Genomic DNA, 19,161 nt, shown 5'->3' on the forward strand with positions numbered 1-19,161 from the left:
AGGACAAACATTTTACTATAGTATTGATGAGAGTTTTTTTTTTTTTTTTAAATTATACTTGAGATATTGTAATTTTTTTTAACCATATTTTTAAATTTGTTAGTTTAATTTTGAACTAAAACAAGAGACACTTCAACGGGCACACAACGATTCACCATTATATCTCACTTTACTTGGGTTTTATTATACATATTTATGTATATAATCACATTTAAAGGGTATACTAATATAGTTGTAACAGCTAAAATAAATCCTTAAATATTAAAATCTCAAACCCTATCTTAAAAAAATATACATTATCTAATTAAAAAAATTAAACATATGCACTTAAAATTACTTAATTAAATCTAATTTAAAAAAAATTAAGTATACCCATATAGCATAACCTTTTCTTTTTTTATTCAAGCTTTTATATATTACATTGCATAATTTGGAACTCGAACCCAGGACCTCCAACACACACGCACCCTCCTATGACGTAACCTAGTATATATATACATGTAAAATAATTCTAGTATTTCAATCAATATTCAATCTACAATTGTTGCAATTACAAAATTGAGTATGTGATTTCTTAAAGGTATATTTGGAAATAAAGAAAGAATCTAATCAATTCATAAGTGCTTTGCATGTTTGATCAAGTGATTTGAGATTCATTAATTTAAGAAAATAAATTAAATATATAGCTTGGGACTAATTAATTCAATGAATAATAACATCAAATTTCCTTTCAAATTCATATTGAGAACAGTTAATCATGATGGAAAGAATGTTCTTCTTCATTATAAACAACGGGCATTGCAATCAAAACGAATGTACAATAAATGGTAATTTTTTTATTCAATGCCAATCAAAATCATTCAAAAAAAATGTTTTCTACTTTAAACTTTCAGAAAAGATAAAAAAAAAAAAAAGTTAAGATCTTTTAGTATTAGTGAGCTCATCTTGGAGAACATCTTCGAGCCACAACCAAGATTCTTCCATAAGATCAGGGCTTAATCTGAACATCAAAACGCAGAACTCCATCTGGTTAAGAGCTCCATCACCATCCAAATCACCTTCTCTAACCATACTCACAAGCTCATCTTCTCTCATATTTTGCAGACCCAAAACGGCAGCGTTTGACCTCAAGCTCTCCAACGTGATCAACCCCTTTTCCTTGTCCATCAGCAGCTCGAATCCATTACAGAGTTCTTTAATAAGCCCTTCTCCCCCTAATTTATCGGCCATTACAGGCAACAAATCTTCAAACTCAGAGAAAGCCCTGCTTTTTCCAATTCCATTGGTCATTGTTGTTACTGTTCTTGAAATTGTTTTTAGAGAAAGAGAAAGAGAAGTTGTTGATTGATGTGAGGGAAAGGAGGAGAGGGGTGTATATATATATATGTATATAGAAAGAGAGAGGGGTTAGAGAGAGAAAGAGGGGTTCTTCGAAGGAGGAAGGGAATGGTCTCTCGATGGATGACAGCAATGGAACAAGCAATTAATTGCTGGTCGGCCTCGATGATTCCTCTGAAAGAAAGAGTCTGCAGTTGCCTCTATGTTTCGTAGAAGTATGTAAGGGGCATTTTCGTCATTTTCTCGACTAGTTTTCTTACTCTGTTTTTTTTTTTTTTTTTTTGAAAAAAAAAGTAAACTTTATGAAGAAGGGAATCAAGGGATATTGTCCAAAAATTACCAAATATTTTATGTAACATTGCACATACGGTATGATTTAAATACTATAAAATAAGTGATGTTTATATATATAAAATATTGTAGCATATTATCTGCAATGCTAAAAGAGTAATATTAAATTGTCAAATTACCAAGTTGATAGGGTCAAAATTCTTAATTTTCAATTTTTATTTTTGATGGTACTATTATATGCTTTGAAGAACAAATCATCGTCATAATGTGTTGGAGATGCTCTTGATGAAGGTAAATTTTCCTCTATGGTTGAATTTGTTTGGCCTTTTTTTAAAAAGACAGCCATATAATTTTGAAGAATATTTATTAAATAATAGTCAATTTTCAGTTTCCTCTATACTTTCCATAAGCATTTCATCTTGACCTGCACCTCTCTTGGGTTTTGGGTTTGCAAATTACAGGTTTGACCTTGTCCACATGTAAGCTAACATTATACTAATTTATTTTCTTTTTAAATAATTCTTTCTGTATATCATAGCAAAATACACATAATTTAATCAATTTGCCGTCTTAAGCCACCTTTCTTGGAACATTTCGAAACTTCCTAAGGACTCTTTATTATAGACGAGAAACTTCGCACGGGATAATAGTTTATTATGTCTTTTAAATTTTATAATTGTTTTGGATAAAGTTGGTTTAACACTCATAATTGCATCCAAATGCATGAATTATAATTTTCATAATTCGTGATCTAGTCTAAAATCTCAGTTAAGCATCAAGAAAATCGTGTATCTATATACTGTGGTCAAAATTGCTATTCAATTTTTAGCCTATTTTCTATGAAGTAGTTTTTCAAATTTAATTAAAAAAAATTATGACCGAGTGAAGAAAGGAGGAAAAAAAAAGATATATGTCGGTTGATTTAGGATTTCTTCAAATAACATTTTTGTAGAAAAGAAAAATAATTGATGATATATGGTATGACGTATGAACATAATAGGCTTAAAGTTGGCGTAGGATTCTTCTCACGCAGGTGTTGTGTTGTGTATGTATCTTAGCCGCGTATGGTATGTATGGGTATTAAGATGAGATCAAAATACTCAAACACTGTATTCGCTTTTTGACCTTACACGTTGAATAGTTTATTATGATATCAGCAGTGACGGACACATGTCATGATTCAATTGATTGGGACTTTCCTATGAAATCATTTGGTTGGTCCCCCATTTGACTCACTATTAATACTCATATTTTTAAAGGAAAATTATGGTTACAATATTATTGCATTTATTGAAATTAAGTACTTTTTTTCTTCACCAAAAGTAGCAAATGTCCAACTTCTCATTAGATTAGTATTGGTTGGTTATATTTTTGAAAAAAATTTGTACAACACCACCTTAAATGTTGTTTCGACACACACCCGTATTTGTTCCGCTATACAGAAAAGAAATTTAGTTATTGATAAAAATAAAAATGAAATAAATTGAGGAATATCTTTTTATTTATTTATTTATTTATTAATCAAAAATACTTTTAAATTATATTTGTGACCGTCACTGATCCGTAAAGGGAAACTGTGGGACTACACAGTTGAAGAAGGCTTAAATAGATTCATTGGTACTACCTATATCAACAAGGTGTATCTTATTTTTCGGTAGCCCATCACAAAAGAACTTCACGGTTAAGCGTGCTTGGCCTGGGACAATAGAGACTTGAAGCGGGACGTTACAATATTTTATTAAAATATATCTACCTTTGTGAGTGGATTGCTCAATACACCATCATCCTTTACTTAACTCTAACACATAATTCACATTAACCTAAATGTATAATGGAGACATCATCTATAAAAATATGTATATTTTGAAGAATATAAAAATGAAGGTAAAAATTAAAACATATAAAGTAAAGAGGATATATAATATAATTTCCTCAATAAAAATTGGGTCTTTTATATTAGAAGAGAAACAAATACAAAATAAAATAAATAAAAAGAAAAAATATAAAAGAAGGTTAAGCTAAAGACATAAATTGACTTAATTTTTAGTGGTTTTTGCAAAAGTGGTGCATTTTGGATAAAATATTTTAATTGTACGTATTGTCACACGACAGAAATTATATTTATACTGTCTTTTTTTTTTTCTTTTCTTTTATACTGTAAACACTAAAAAAAAAATATGAGCTTTTAATCTTCGACACCCACAACCAGAACCACCACAGTATACACCAAAAGAGCTAGAAAATAACCATTAATTCTGGTGAGGTTGAGCAAAAAATAATAAAATCGACCTCATATAAATAATCATGGGAAAACAATTGTAAAACAACACTAATAAATCAAAAAAAAAAAAGGAAAAAAAGATTAAAAAAACTAACAATTTTTTGTACAGCCTCAACACCAAATGCAATAGTAGCTATATTTACAAGTCCAATCCTGAAATATCAGAATAAGAAAATTACTAAAACAATACAAAAATAAATGTAAAACAATAAAGCAGATATAATCACTTAGATAAACATAAAAGAAGCACACACCTCAAAACTCTTTTGTCATGAGCTCGTCAAATATATTTATAGGAGAACCAGAATAGAAAATCACAAAATTAGCCAAAGAGAATGAAGAAGAAATATATTTATAACCTCCATCTTATACACCCACGGACAGAATCACTACAGCAACACGAAAACGCTCAAAAAAACAATCATTAATTCTGGAGAGATAGAGCGAAAACAGTAAAATCGACGTCAAATAAATAAATCATGGCAACAACCGTAAAACAACACTAAAATAAATATAAAAACAAAAGAAAAAAAGTGATTAAAAAAACTATCTTATGTACAACCTCAACACTAGATGCAATAGACACTATATTTGCAAGCTAAGTTCTAGAAAATCGGAATAAAAAAACCAAACTCTTATCTTTCCCAAATCTTCTTCTTCTTCCTCTTACTTCACATGCTCTTTTTTTTTTTTTTTTTGGTTACCTACTACAAAAAAAGAGAGAGTTAGCTTTTATTTAGCTAATGTTGTAGACTTAGGAAAAATAAGGAAAAAAACGAAGAAGAAGATGATGAACAGGGAAAGATAATAGAAAAATAGAAAGAAAAAAAAAGGAAAAAAAAAAACTAATATACTCATAAATAACCATATGAATTTGTAAATACAAAAGAACAATAAAGAAGTATAGATTTGTAAACATAAAAAAAAAAGTATAGATTTGTAAACACAAAAAAAAATTTAAAAAAAAAATAAAGAAGAACGTGAAGAAGAAGAAGATGAACAGAGGAGAGAGATGAAGAGCTTAATGATGAAGATGATGATAAAAAAATATAAGAAAAATAAAATGATGAAATGCCAAATGAAGGTAACGTGTGATTGATAAGGGAAAAAAAAACGTGCATGAAGTAACAAGTTTATATAAAAGAAATTAAAAAAAAAAATCAGTATAAAAGTTATATGTAGTTATGTACACAGTATAAATGTTATTTATACCAGTGTACAATAAAAATATAACATTTGGCAAAAATACAGTATAAGATGTAAATTTTCCTAGTTTTTATAAAAAAGAAAATGTACATTCTAGAACATGTGTGGCCATCTATAATGTTTTGGGGGCACAAAAAGTTCTATTATCATTTGTCGTTTTTTTAGCTCAGATGTTTTATTTATATATATATATATATATATATATATATATTTATATATATAAATATAAAGAAAGAAAAAAATGGGTCTTATATGGTCTTTGTATAGTGGCCCAAGCGGCCTAATGTTTAGGCCAACCTTGATGATAGCGTATATATTTCTTTTTTTTTAAAAAAATAATAATTTACCATGTTGAAATAAAAGCTCAATAGCTGCTTACAATGTGAAAAACAATCACACGTGCAATAAAATATTTAACTTTTATTTTTATTATCTTAAACTATTTAGAATTTTATAAAAAATTATAAATAATTTTAGATAACGACAACGTACACAATTATAGAAGAAAAAATTGACTAAAAAAATCTCCTAAATATCAAAACAAAAAACAATGTACCGCAATGACTTTTTTAAGGTGTGTACTATAAAAAACCAACACACCAGGTTGAATTCCTAGAGCGAAATTTGCATATGAGTGACAAAAACCAACACACCACGTTGAATGCCAACCTAGGGGATGGGCTCAATTCTTGGCCGTTCAGGATTCCAGTTTTCTCCTCGAATTTACCCTTATCTTCATTATTTTTTATGATGGAAAAATTGCTTGGAACACTTTTCAAAAAAACTCCTTGGAAAAGACCCATGTTGATAAATATGTTAACTTGGGCGTAGGGGCCTAGCACCAGGTCAACCTGGGCGCTGGGTCCCCTTTTTTGCCCCCAAATGGCTATGTTTGACTCTCGTGAGAACTTGTATCTTAATTTTTGATGAAAACTAAGAATATGCTCAGAGTACTTTGTTGGAATTAATGATGGAAGTTGCCTAGATTGACAAAATGTCAACCTAGGTGCTGGGTGCCTAGTGCCAGGTCAACCTAGACGTTGGGTGCCTTGTTTGCCCTCCAGGTTGGTCTGTTTGTTTCCTAAGAGCACTTGTTTCCTCATTTTGGATGAAGACAAAGAAAATGCCCAAAAAATAATCTCTAGTTTGGTGATTGGAGGCGCTCCAGTTGGTAAAATGTTAACCTGGGTGCTGGGTGCACTTGGTCCCTAGGCACCTTATGCACTTAAGTGCTCAAGTTTGAAATTTCTTCGAATTTGATTCTAATGCCTCAAATATGTTCGTGACATGTCTAATTCATGTCTAAGTGCAAAGTTTGAGTCATCTTCACTAAAACGATGCCGAAAACTGAAACCCTAGCCAGGTTGTCAACCCAAGCGCTGGGTGAAACCCTAGGCGCCTAGGTTGACTTCTCGTGGTTTATTTCGACTCCTTTCAATTTCCAAACTTCGAACTTGAATTCTTCTTGTCTCCCTTACTCAGAATACTGAAGGATGGTGACTTGGAAATAACTTAGCGATATCCAAATATCTATTCTAGAGTCCCCGAAGTCAACTTAGGCACAGGGGGGACCCTTTCCCAAGTCGATTGCTATGAATTGAGTAACTTAACTTCGTGAATGTTTTCCTTCGTGCCACGTATCAAATATTGATGTCCACGTCTCCAGATCAGTTTTCGAGTTAACCATTTTCTTACTTTTTGCTAAACAAAGTGTATTTTTATAATTTTAAAACTTTATAAGCGTATTATAGTAAATAAAAATTTTAGACCGTGAAAATGTAAATAAAACATAAAAAAAGATATTTTTGAAAATTTTTCTTTAAAAATTATTAAATTTGCAAATCACAGAAAAACAATGGGGTTTCTAAATCTCCACCAATATTCTTTTTTTTTTTTTTTTTTTTTTTAAATTATTTTATTATTTGTTATTTTAAAATTGTAAAATTTGATTGTTTAAAATAATATTTTATGGTGGACAAATTATTTTATTATCCATATATATTACGTCTAATTATTAATTTTTTTTAAATTGATTGAAAATTTTCAATGATTATATATTATGATCAAATTGCATATGTTATAAAACTCAAGAGAGATTCCTAATCATTACTCATGGGTGTATTGATTGCACCATAAACTTTCCACTTTGAAGGATACCAAGATGGATTACTCAGCTAGATTAGGAGCAAGTTCACATTGAACTTGTCTTGAACCACGATAAAACACTGTGTTTTGTTCTTTCATCTTTATATTATGCTTTATATTTTGTTTGTTAATCGTTTGCTGAATTGTTTTTACTTGTGATCTTGAGTCAGTTTCACTACATTCATGTTTTCTTTGTTTCTTTTTTAATAAAGAAAGGCAGCTCATCTTTCAAAATAATTACATTAGTTAATATTACTTCTCACAAATATTTATTTTTTAATGGTGGGATAATGTAGAAACATGAAGAAGAAAGACAAAAATGTCTATTGATGATTTTTGAGTCTTGAGGTCAAACTTTTTATTTTCATATTTTAATTCCTGCCTGAAGTGAACAGTGAACACATACACAATTATACAATCTCATGAAAAATTATAAATTATAAAATTTAATATAAATTTTTTGGGGGAGTCATGTTTCCCAAGACCTCTTACACTTTTTTAAGGCTTAAAATGACGTTTACTCACGATCCTCCGTTGATATTGTTTGAAGTTCATTAAATAAAGACGAACGTTCTTTTCTCCTTGAGATAGCGTATAATGTTTATTTCATTATTTTACAAAGGATTAAGGTGATAGTTTTGACTCTTGACAATTTCTTACAAGCTATTAAGCTGGCATCAGACTTTGACGTTCCCTTTTGAGTTTTGCAAGTTCCTCTTAATCAGGAAAACAAAAGAGTTTTTCAAGTTCCAAGTAGAAGAACTCTTGAGGTGAAGTACTAAAACAACTTTTGATTCTAATTTGGAATTAGATTAGTTTAATACGGACACCACTTTTTAATAGAGGATTTTGATTCCCCAAATCCATTGGCAATGCTTTTGTATGCACTTAGGAACAAAACAGAGTACACAATCAAAAGATCAAAGTTTATGATATGTTACAATGAGTAATTTAAAAGAAAAGGGTCTCAAATTCAATTCAACGCCAATAAAATTGATGGAAAAAAGATAAAGAAACAGAAGAACCCTTTTGCTATCTGCCATATTCTAATGTAACAGTTAGTTCATTGTGAGAGTAAGTTTCTGGTTTACTTGAGGATGAGGCTTTGCTAGAAGGGCATCGCCTAACGACGAAGGCTGGCTGTTTAGGGGTTGGAAGGGTTGCAGTTTCACTGCCAAGCATGAAAACTACGTTAGACATAGTAGGACGATCACTCGGATCTTCTTGAACACATAAGAGACCTAAGTTAAAGCACTTCAAGTACTCCTCTTTTTTGCAACTTTCAACAACTGTTTCTTCTATCAAGTTCAATGCTTTCTCTTCTTTCCATAAATGCCATGCCTGAAAGAAAGATGCCATTTAATATAATTAATGATTATGAAAGACGAGAGTAAACTGTGAAGGTCATGAAAAGATACACACGTAGCCTAGGAGACTCAATGCTTGTTCTGGCTCAAAAAATCCTGTGTTCCTTTTCCCACTGATGATCTCAATCACAACAACTCCGAAGCTGAACACATCGGACTTGAGGGAAAATAGTCCATCTAATGCATATTCTGGAGACATGTAGCCACTGCAAGAATGTGAATTAGTGAATTTGTGATCAATTTTAGTTATTGGTGAAGAAGAGGATATTATTGTTAACTTACTATGTTCCAACTACTCTTTTCGTGTTTGCTGCAGTTTCATCACCACCGAAAATCCTTGCCAAACCAAAATCTGAGATTTTGGGGTTCATCTCTTGATCTAGTAAAATGTTGCTTGTTTTTAGGTCTCTATGTATAATCCTTAACCTGGAATCATAGTGAAGATAGAGAAGGCCTCGAGCGATTCCCAGAATGATGTTGAAGCGCATATCCCAGTCTAATGACATGCACAACTTTCGATCTTTTAAGGAGTTTATTTGCCATTCAAGAAAGAACACATTTAGTTTCATTAATGATAATGTAGTTGAAAACAATAGGGACATGATGTATAGATACTAACCAAATATGAAAGAGTCCAAGCTTTTGTTAGCCATGTACTCATAAACTAACATTCTTTCTTCTCCTTCAATGCAATAACCCAAAAGTCTAACCAGATTTCGATGTTGAAGTTTAGCAATTAGCAGAACCTCATTCTTAAATTCCTCATGGCCTTGTCCAGAACTACTTGAGAGTCTCTTTACTGCAATTTCTTGCCCTCCTGCAAGCTCACCCTGAATACAGTCCAAATAAACTATGTGTTTAACAATATCTAGTTGAAAGTGACTCATAATACTTAAGTTTCAGTCACATAATTTTATTACTTTATAGACAGGTCCAAATCCTCCTTGTCCAAGCTTATTCGCATTCGAGAAGTAAGATGTGGCAGTGAGTATGCTCTCCAAATCGAAAAATGGTACTTCTATTCCATTGGTATCATCCTCCTTGTACCTGCCTGAATCAATATTCATGCTTTTAGCTCTTCTGTCACTGTCATACCACTGAAGCACCCCATTCTTGTCATAGCTTCCTCTGCTACCTGTATATGGCATGGATTAAAGTTTTGATGTTGTGATATAATATTCATATCAGCATTAAATTACCATATGTTGGCTTATGCTTTCTTGTTACCTTGTCTTTTGACCAGCTTTCTTCTCCAACAGCAGATGTAAATTATAGTGCTTGAGAGAGTAATTACAACAGCAATAGTTATAAGAATAATAATAATGATCAAAGCAAAGTTCATTTTTCCTCTCCTAATAGTCTTGTTGTAGCCATTTCCTGCATAAATTGAATTAAACATGCTTGTTCATTTTATTACTCTTGTTCTGTTAATTACCAAGGGAAACTCAAAATTTCATGTCATTCCAAGTAAAAAGCTAGACATAAACAGAATCATACCTCTACATTTCATGTTCAAGTTATCCCATTTAAATTTTTTATTGCAGAGGCACCTATTCTTGCCATCTTGAGCAGTATTGCAAGCTGAATTTGGCCAGTTCTCACAGTCCACTGATGAAGAACAAGGTGGCTCCAATGGTTGTTTCCAAGCAATTTCTACTTCAACTCCATGTTTAGATATCATATCAGAACTAAAATTCCCCAAGTTTGCATTGCAGCCGCGCCTCATCGTAAATGGCAATGACTGGTTGAGCTTGAGAAACTTCTCACTAAAACTGTCTTTACAATTATCAAGATCTTCGAGTCTGATAAAAAATGACTGTGTATTGGGGTTAATGCTTGTGACTCTGAAGGTGCCACTATTTGTCTCGAAACTAACCTGGCCGTTAGAATTGTTGCAATGAAAACTATAGTACAAGGGGTCACCACATTTTGGGTCAATGCTAAGGGGATAAGGGATCAGGTTTGTTCCACAAACTTCACAACTCCTGGCTGTCAATTCTGCAAAAGCCAAATCCCTTGACATCAGAGAAACAAGAAATATAAAGTGATACTTCATTTAGTATTTGCACCAATAGATTTTTTGAAAGATGTGTGACATGACAGGAATTCAGGCCATGAGAAGGCAGAACTGAATGTTCACTAAGCAAAACTGATGTCTTAGGCTCTTTTGGTTAACTAATTATTTTACATCCATTGTTATTACATCCAAATAGCCCGGAAGTTCTAAAAAGTCATAATCTCATGCAAACAGAAAAAAAGACATACCTATATCTGTGACTGCTACACGAACATGGAGATTCCGGCCAGTGGCATACTCCTCCTGAAGATTGTTGAGCTCCTCTGACCATATCCAACATGCTGAGCTGCCATGGCTCATCTCAGCTTCTTCAAACAAGTATGCTTGGCACTGACAATTATTGAGACACTCCACTTTGCATTCCTCTTCAGTCTTGGCATTGAACTGAGAGTCTGGATTTCCAACTTTCATCATCTTGAGGTCCAAGAACGTGTCAATCTCCGAATTGTTTTGACATGTAGTTGTCCTCCTAACACACCCTTTTGAGTAATCCCCAGTGTTCCCGTTTTCTGGTGAGATTGGCTTGAAACCAGGCAAACATTTACAAACCAAGTTGTTCTTACTATTGCAGCTACCAAAGTTTCCACAAGCATTGTATACACTACATTTGTCTCTGGGTTCCGCCCAAATTGGAGACGAAATCATCTGAGAATCCCACCTCAGATACTGAATTTGACCAGAAACACTCATAACTAATCTTGTGTTCTTGTATAAAGATGCTGTGAGATAAGGAATTGAGTCATTTCTAACTGTTTTTGACGTGAAGTTAGAAAGCAAATAAAGCATAGCAGGAGGCATCTCATTGAGGCTAATAAATCTACCTGAAACTCCACTATTCCAGTACTTTACTGATCTTTTCAATATAATCACCTGATTAGTTTTCTCTTGATCTTGCTGAAATGTAAAGTTCCCTGATCCTGGATCACCATTACTTGTCCAGGAAGTTAATACTAAATCTTCACTCAACATCATGCCTGGAAGAAAAGTATCCGTTGGATTTTCAAAACTCTGCCAGAGAACACTCATTGAGTTGTCTTCAGGGTCTATGTTGCTCAAGACCAAATTCCCAGAATCCATTAGCTTAACCACTCTATTCATCTGGGTTGAACTTGGAATCTTTGTTGACCAATAAGTTTGTCCACTTTTATCCATAACCTTGAGATTTCCATCATCAGAAATGGCGAAAACTCCACCAGTACCTGATAAAGGATTATCTCTATTGGCCACCCAAACAACTGTATGTGGATTTGACTTGTAATACCATATTCCAATATACCTTCTACTATCATAGCTTCCATTAGGAGTGAAGAATCCCAGCTCAAAAACCTCCCCTGCTGAAACCAGAGAATCTTTTATCTCATCACTGAGCAAACTTTTAAGTGTTATGGTATCTTCAGCTGAGTAACACAAAAATGAATTGTATAATAAGAATGAGTAGAAAAAGAAGATAAGCAAAATATGATTTTGAGACCAACTACACATGATTATATTTGTTTGCTTTCTTCTTTTGCTTACCATAATGTGTTAGAATTTTTATGTGTCCGCCCAAAAAATCTTCTTAACCTCTAAAGTCTAATCAACAGTGGCACAGTAAAACGTTAAATAATTAAATTTTCCATTGAGCCCGCTGCAGGGATTCACAAGACTTTCTTCTCTGCATAAAAAGGTAGCCTTGCTGTTTTTCATTATCAAAGCGCCCCCACATTCTAATTTATTTTTTACAAGACGTTAACATTTGCTTAGACTTAATTGGATAATTTGATTCAAATGTCGTTTGTGGTCATAAATATTTCAGTTGACAAGGACACTCGCAAGTATTGAATATTATATTAGTGAAATGAAGATTTCAATAATCAATAAAAGCCAAACGAAGCTTGAAAGTGGGAATAAACAAAGGGTCGGGTCGAGCATAGATCCGCATAGACATGATTTTCAAAGTCACTCAACCATACACGCTTTTAACTGAAAAAAAGGATAGCTTTCATGACTAAAAGTAAAATTTTTATAATATTATAATCAACATACATATAATTAGAGCTAGCTGAGCCAAATTAAAATCACATAGGGGTTGGGATTTTTAATGAGATTCTAGCTAGGCCATCATTGATATTATCAAAACTAACTTAATTGATTCAATACGTTACTCAGTCTGAACATGTATTAGAAAAAATAAAGCTAACAAAATTAACATTCCCCACATACATTCAGTGTATTATTTCAAATGGGAAATTTGATTTTCTATGCTTAGAAAATCAAAAAATTTGATTTATAAACCAATAATTAAAACCCTAAAAAAACTATACCTTTTTTTTCAAAACCCCAAAAATACCCCCAAACTAAAACTATCTCTCTTTCTCTCTCTATCTAGCCGGTCCCAATAATCCCACACCCCAGGTCTGATGGTCGGACCATGGGGTCCGATGGGGTCCGACCAATCGGACCCATCGGACCCCAAGGTCCGACCATCGGACCTCTCTCTTCCCCTCTCTCTCAAATCGCAGGAAAAAAAAAAAAAAAAAAAATTAAAGTCGGTCGGACCTTACGGTCCGATGGGTCCGACCATCGGACCCATCGGACCGAAGGTCCGACCATCAGACCCTTTCTTCCTCTCTCTCCAAAATCGCGAGAAAAAAAAAAAAAAAAAAAAAATTTCAAAGGTCCGATGGTCGGACCTTGGGGGTCCGATGGGTCCGACCATCGGACCCCCAAGGTCCGACCATCGGACCTTTGTCTTCTTCCCTCTCTCAAATCGCAGGAAAAAAAAAAAAAAGTTTCAGAATTTTTTTTTTTTTTCTTCAGATTTCAGAGAGGGTCGGAGGTGGTGGAGGTGTGGGTTCGGTTGGCTCTCCGTCGGCATCTCGGTCGGAGGTGGCATTCGCCGTTCTGCGATGGTTGGTTTTGGGTGGAAGGGAGGTGGATCGGCAGTGTGTTTTGGTGGGTTTGATTTGAGAGAGAAAGGAGGAAGAGAGAGAAATGGTTGAGAATAATGAGGGGGTATTTTGGGGTTTAGGTAAAAGTAGTCCTATTTTTTAAAGAGTTATAAGTATTAGTTTAGATAATTAATTTAGGTATAAAAAATGCATAGAAACTCAAATTTCCCTTTCAAATTTACCAAGTGAAAACTTTGGCTTGTATTTAAATGAGTCCAAAACAGTTGTAAGTTTAGAAAAATTAGTAAATATATAAACATGGACTGCTGTGCTTCTTGTGGATTGGTGAAAATAGTTTGAGTGGTGATTTATTGACTTAAGTTGAATTATTGGTAAAAGAAAGTTAAAGGTAGCTGGCCAGCCATCAGAGTCAAGCTTACCAGAATTTCGAAATCTCAAATCAAGATTTTTGAATTGTGGTCCCTTCACTTAGTTTTAAATGTTTTTCTTAATCTGCTATAGAGGGAAGGAATTTGACATAGGCTTAGGACTTTAGGTGGTTTCTTATCGTGAAGCAACATCTGCTTCTTCTCATCTTTTTTATTTGTATAATAATTTGATGAAAGAGATGTTAAATTTAAACACAAACAGCATTTTATCATTAATAATAATAAATACAATTAATATTCATAAATATCCAAAATCAGTTATTTTATTTAGTACATTCAATAATAATAAACATACCTCAATATTGAATATTCTCTATGAGTCTCCTTAATTCACCATAACTTTTATTAAGTATTGAGAGCTTTTGGAAAACATCTCTTATAATCTTTACCCCCTATCATCCATATATATCTCATATTCCACTAAAATCACATACAAATATATAAATATGCTAATTTACCCTAAGGAGTAAATTTTTTACCCCTTTATCATCCATATATATCTCATATTTTACTAAAATCACATACACATATAAAGGTATTAGGGTGCTACCATATGCCTCAAATGCAGTTAATAAACTGACAATCTCATTATGGTCCTAATTGCATAATCGACATCATATCATGCAAATAATTGTTCACATATGCTAATATTGACTCCTAATTTTCAACACAAAACAAGACCGCCTGCTGAACCCAACGGGGCCACATAAAACAAACCAGTGAAATAAATCTTGGACATTAAACAAGTGAACTTATCGTAAGTGAGTCTGACTTCAGAGAAGACCAGGATTTCGGGATTCGACTTTTGGATAAGATCTTTCAATTTTTGAATTGTCGCTGCATTCCTGAAACCACGACACGACCCTCATTTGAGTTGTGGGGACTTTTTTGGGCAAGTCCCCGTAGCCCCAAAACAAAAAACCTGGTTGCAAAAGTTCTCCCTCTCTCCTTTCTCTTCAGTAACCTTCTGTGTAGAGCAAGTCGACTTCAGCTTGGGAGTGCGTTCAACAATCACGAAGTGATTATTCAAATCAACCGTTAAATCAAAGACGTTGTTCTCCCAATTGGTTTGGATAGTTGACTGTCGTTGTTTCGTAAACTCTTGGTTTTCCTCTTAATAGGTTGAGCCTTCACGCCACAATTGGTAGATGCTTTAGACGGTCGCCCCATTCACCTAGGCTTTGGAGAAAGATCTTGAGGATTCGTTGTACCCGTAGCATTGCCTGAACTGTATGTGGGTGGTCTTCCTCTATTACGCTTCGAAGAAGTAGCTCCCAAGGAGCTCGGAGAAAAGGTCAGGTCCACTGGCAGAACAGGGAACGACTGCTACTCAGCAACACTTGGTGTGGGATGCGTTTCTTTTCCTGAAAAAGTCAACTGTTTCTATTGCATGGAATTTTGAGGTGAAAGCGAAGCTTTAATTGGGCCTTGGGCCAACAAGTAATCCATCTAGGGCCTTTCATTTTTTGGGTCCGAAATCATGTTCCAAGGATCTAAAGTCCTCAATATCCAATATGGGATTACAAAATGACAATTCTCCCATATATTTTTCCACAGTGCCCATACCAGTAAGGGTTTTATATCCCCTAGCCCATAATTCCTGTAAAGGAGATGGTATTACCTTGCCAAGGAGACTAGAGTAAGAATTTTGATGCAAGTGATCCATCCCAGAAGGGCCCAAGCCCACAGAAGTGATGTTAGTCCCGAAAGGTGGGACCACCGAGCGATTAAAAAGGTGAGTACTAGCCCCATCAGAATGTTGGTTAGAGGAACTCGATACCAAAGAGGAAGAAGCTTAACCGTTCTTACTCATGGTGGTCTGTGGCATCTGCACTATGTCCTAATGAACATCTGATGATCCCGGTACTGTCCGAGGACTGGTCTCACAACCTCTTTCCTTCTCTTGATTCTACTGTAAGCCTGAAGCAATGTCCCTTTCAGGTTGGTCAGATGATGGCTCCGAGAGTAGGTTATTCACAGAAGCTTTTCGAATCACCAGTGTGGCAGTATCCTCAAAAGGGCAAACTTCTCCCACGCCAGGGATGGAAACCATCGAAAAACAACTAACTTTCTCTTCATCCGTGGCCGGCAAGTCCTCCACCACATGTTAAACCATCCATCGATCTTTTTCCAAGGAGTTGACGCCGTAATTCCTTAGCCTCCCAAGAGTCTGCAACCTTTACAGAGTTACTTAATTTCCTTTGTTGTTTAAAAGTTTGGTCCACAGTCAGCCTCTTCTGGATGATCCATTCTTCAAACCATTTAGGAAGATTAGGAGCGAAAGGCCACCTCACAGGCTCCTCATGCTTCATCCAAATGCCAAACATAGGGAAAAAAGCTCTGTTGGGGTCCTTAATAACCGTTGGTGGCTTGAAACAGATTTTTTGTTTATGGGAAATGATTCCACATTTAGACACAACTTAGGTAGCTTTTGTATTTATAATGCATCCAAATGTCTTTAGTGGCCTCTCTCTTCATAAAGAAACCTGAAAAATAAGAGCTTATCAATATCAATGGTTGCCCAAAACCGTACAGTCCCCATGCCAAAAGATCCACTTTCAAAGTCGATGTATCTCGGGAGCTAATAGTTAGGCGAGACTTTTGCTACAAGCTCTTCCAAATTGGATTTATTCCAGTAGAAATGAGGTATGCCACTGAGCCCGACCCAAATGGGAGACTTATTGAACTTCACCTCCGAATGAGAAAGCCAAGATGGCCATGACATGATCACTAGAAGTGCCCCACAAATAATCCACGCACATCGATGAAGAACATTCCAGGCATCCTCCTTAGAAGCAGACGTAAAATGTAGAATACCATTATCGTCTTCCCTCCAACTCCACCCTTTGAAGGAGGACCAAGCCATCTTGAGTGTACCCGCGATGGCAGCTCGACCGAGCTTGCCTTTGCAGATAATTTTTCCCAATAGGACTTTTCCTAGTGGTTCTTGGGTGTCAATTTCTCTGGGATCCAATCTATAAGTTAAATCATCTGTGGTGACTTGAACCGTTTCCTCAAAAAGGTGACTGAGACTGTTATCTACCATCGCAAAACAAGCAGTAAAAGCAAATGATGTTGTCCAAAGTTACTAGCAGCAAACTTTGGTAATCTTTCTATGAAGAGACGCTCTTAAAGAGCATATGCCAGAAAATAAAAGAAATCTTATATTTATTAATGGGGAATTTATAATTTTATGTACATTATAGTACTTAATTACATTATATGTGCATAAAATATTATTTAGAATTTATCATACATTTTATTAACTATGAGAAACATAATCTTAAATTTTATGTACAAATTATATATAGTAAAAATAAATAATAAACATACATGTTTTATTTATAAATTTATATTTAAATTTTAATAAACACATTATATCAACATATTATCACACACTTGGTAAAAAAAAACATATCATCACAAATATTATCATAACAAATATATTAGATTAATAATTAATAAACTTTATCAATAATAATATAAACATATAAGGTCACTAAGTGTTATTTAAAGTGTTTATTCAAATAAATAAATGAATAAACTTAAGTGTTATTTAAAGTGTTTATTCAATTAAATAAATAAATAAACTTAAGTGTTATTTAAACACATTTTTCAATAACTAATAAACAAAAGTGTTATTTAAGTGTTTATTCAAATAAATAAATAAATAAACTTATGTGTTATTTAAACACATTTTTCAATAACTAATAAACATAAGTGTTATTTAAAGTGTTTATTCAAATAAATAAATAAACTTAAGTGTTCCATTTTTAAAATTAGTATGATATTTTAATAAACAAATTATATTTATTATCATAATAAACATACTAGATTAATAGTAGCATTATGAATATTAATAATACTAATCAAATGTTTAATAAATATATATATATGCATTGTTTATAAAATATAAATAAAATTAGAGAATTACCCCATATACTATATTTTTAATTTTTTTTTTTCAAATTTACGATTTGAGTTTCTAAAGTGGTTGCAGTGCTAGTTGCAATAGGGAATTCTATACGATTTTTTGTTGCAATTGTGGTTGCAGCGCTAGTTGCAATAAGAGTTTCTATGTAGAATTCTGTAATAATGAAAAAAAAAAAAACTGTTTTGAAGTGTAAAAATAAAAAATGCCCAATTTATAAATATGTTTGTATATTTAGTAAATATATTATTTTAATAATATATCAAAATATAAATATTAACTTTTATATTTACATATTTAGCTTTATGCATTTATTTTAGAAAATCAATTAGAAGTAAACAACAAATTAAAATTGTAAATATATATGTTTATTTGTAAATATTCATAAAATTGTATAAAATTATATAATTATGCTTTTTTTTTCACATTTTTTATAATATTATATATTTACTTGTTTTTAATGAAAATTACCTTTTATTAATATGTCTTGAAGGCATCCTTTTTCTTTCTTCCAATAAAAGAAGGTAGGCCAATATAGTAACCATGATTATCAAACATTTTAACACTAAACGTATCTACCAACACTCTCCTCTTCCTTGTCCGCATCATCTCTTAAATGACATATTGAACTTGTGGAAATTGATGACTTGGCAGAAGTCACCATTTACTTGAAGAGAATGTTTTGAAAAATTATCTTCCAAAAATATAAGATTTGTTGAGTTTTAAAACTTAAATTTAATTTTATATATTATTTTAATTCAATAAAGTTTAGAAATTAAATTTTAAATTTATCAATCACTTGATTTACATGTATGTTTACATGATATTATGTATTATATATAGATTTTATTAAATTTTTAAAATATAGTTATTCACAATTAGAGTGACATGACGTCATCACAATAAAAATATATTGTGATTATATGGTGGAAACTTATTTATTCCTAAAATTTATTAGTGTATTAGATATACACTATGTGATAATCCACAATGTTGTATATACTTACACTATGACAAGTGGTATGTCTTTTTCAAAGTATTGGTAAAGTAGATTTGTATCGATTGTATTGGTTCACATTCGACTGGACCAGTATTAAAAATAGAACAGATATTATAAACTAACTATTATATTTATTCTAAGTCAATATAACTTAGTTGATCGTAGATCAATTCGATCTGAATCCTATATGATTATATGCTTTAAGC

General features: G+C 32.8%; 2 protein-coding genes across 5 annotated transcripts; both read right to left on the reverse strand.

Moving 5' to 3' along the window:
• Nucleotides 1-701: 701 nt before the first annotated feature.
• LOC115698676 (calcium-binding protein KRP1) lies at nucleotides 702-1,425 on the reverse strand. The gene has a single exon (XM_030625812.2). The coding sequence runs from the start codon at nucleotides 1,288-1,290 to the stop codon at nucleotides 916-918; it is 375 nt and encodes a 124-aa protein (XP_030481672.1). The 5' UTR covers nucleotides 1,291-1,425; the 3' UTR covers nucleotides 702-915.
• A 6,753-nt stretch (nucleotides 1,426-8,178) lies between these two features.
• On the reverse strand, nucleotides 8,179-13,234 carry LOC115698864 (G-type lectin S-receptor-like serine/threonine-protein kinase At4g03230). Of its 4 annotated transcripts, XM_061102981.1 has the most exons (10): nucleotides 12,221-13,232; nucleotides 11,982-12,102; nucleotides 10,894-11,904; nucleotides 10,126-10,626; nucleotides 9,856-10,005; nucleotides 9,549-9,763; nucleotides 9,248-9,458; nucleotides 8,911-9,148; nucleotides 8,684-8,834; nucleotides 8,179-8,602 (listed from the first exon to the last, which is right to left on the reverse strand). In XM_061102981.1, exons 2-10 carry the CDS (start codon nucleotides 12,001-12,003, stop codon nucleotides 8,294-8,296), a joined length of 2,808 nt encoding a protein of 935 aa, XP_060958964.1. In that variant the 5' UTR covers nucleotides 12,004-12,102; nucleotides 12,221-13,232; the 3' UTR covers nucleotides 8,179-8,293. The 4 variants fall into 4 exon arrangements, with proteins under 4 accessions (XP_060958964.1, XP_060958966.1, XP_060958965.1 ...); XM_061102983.1 differs by having other exon boundaries at nucleotides 10,894-12,102; nucleotides 12,221-12,239; XM_061102982.1 differs by lacking the exon at nucleotides 12,221-13,232 and having other exon boundaries at nucleotides 11,982-12,140.
• Between the last annotated feature and the right edge of the window lie 5,927 nt (nucleotides 13,235-19,161).

Source organism: Cannabis sativa, chromosome 8, assembly GCF_029168945.1.
Source record: "Cannabis sativa cultivar Pink pepper isolate KNU-18-1 chromosome 8, ASM2916894v1, whole genome shotgun sequence".
In the NCBI taxonomy this organism is placed as follows: Eukaryota; Viridiplantae; Streptophyta; class Magnoliopsida; order Rosales; family Cannabaceae; genus Cannabis; species Cannabis sativa.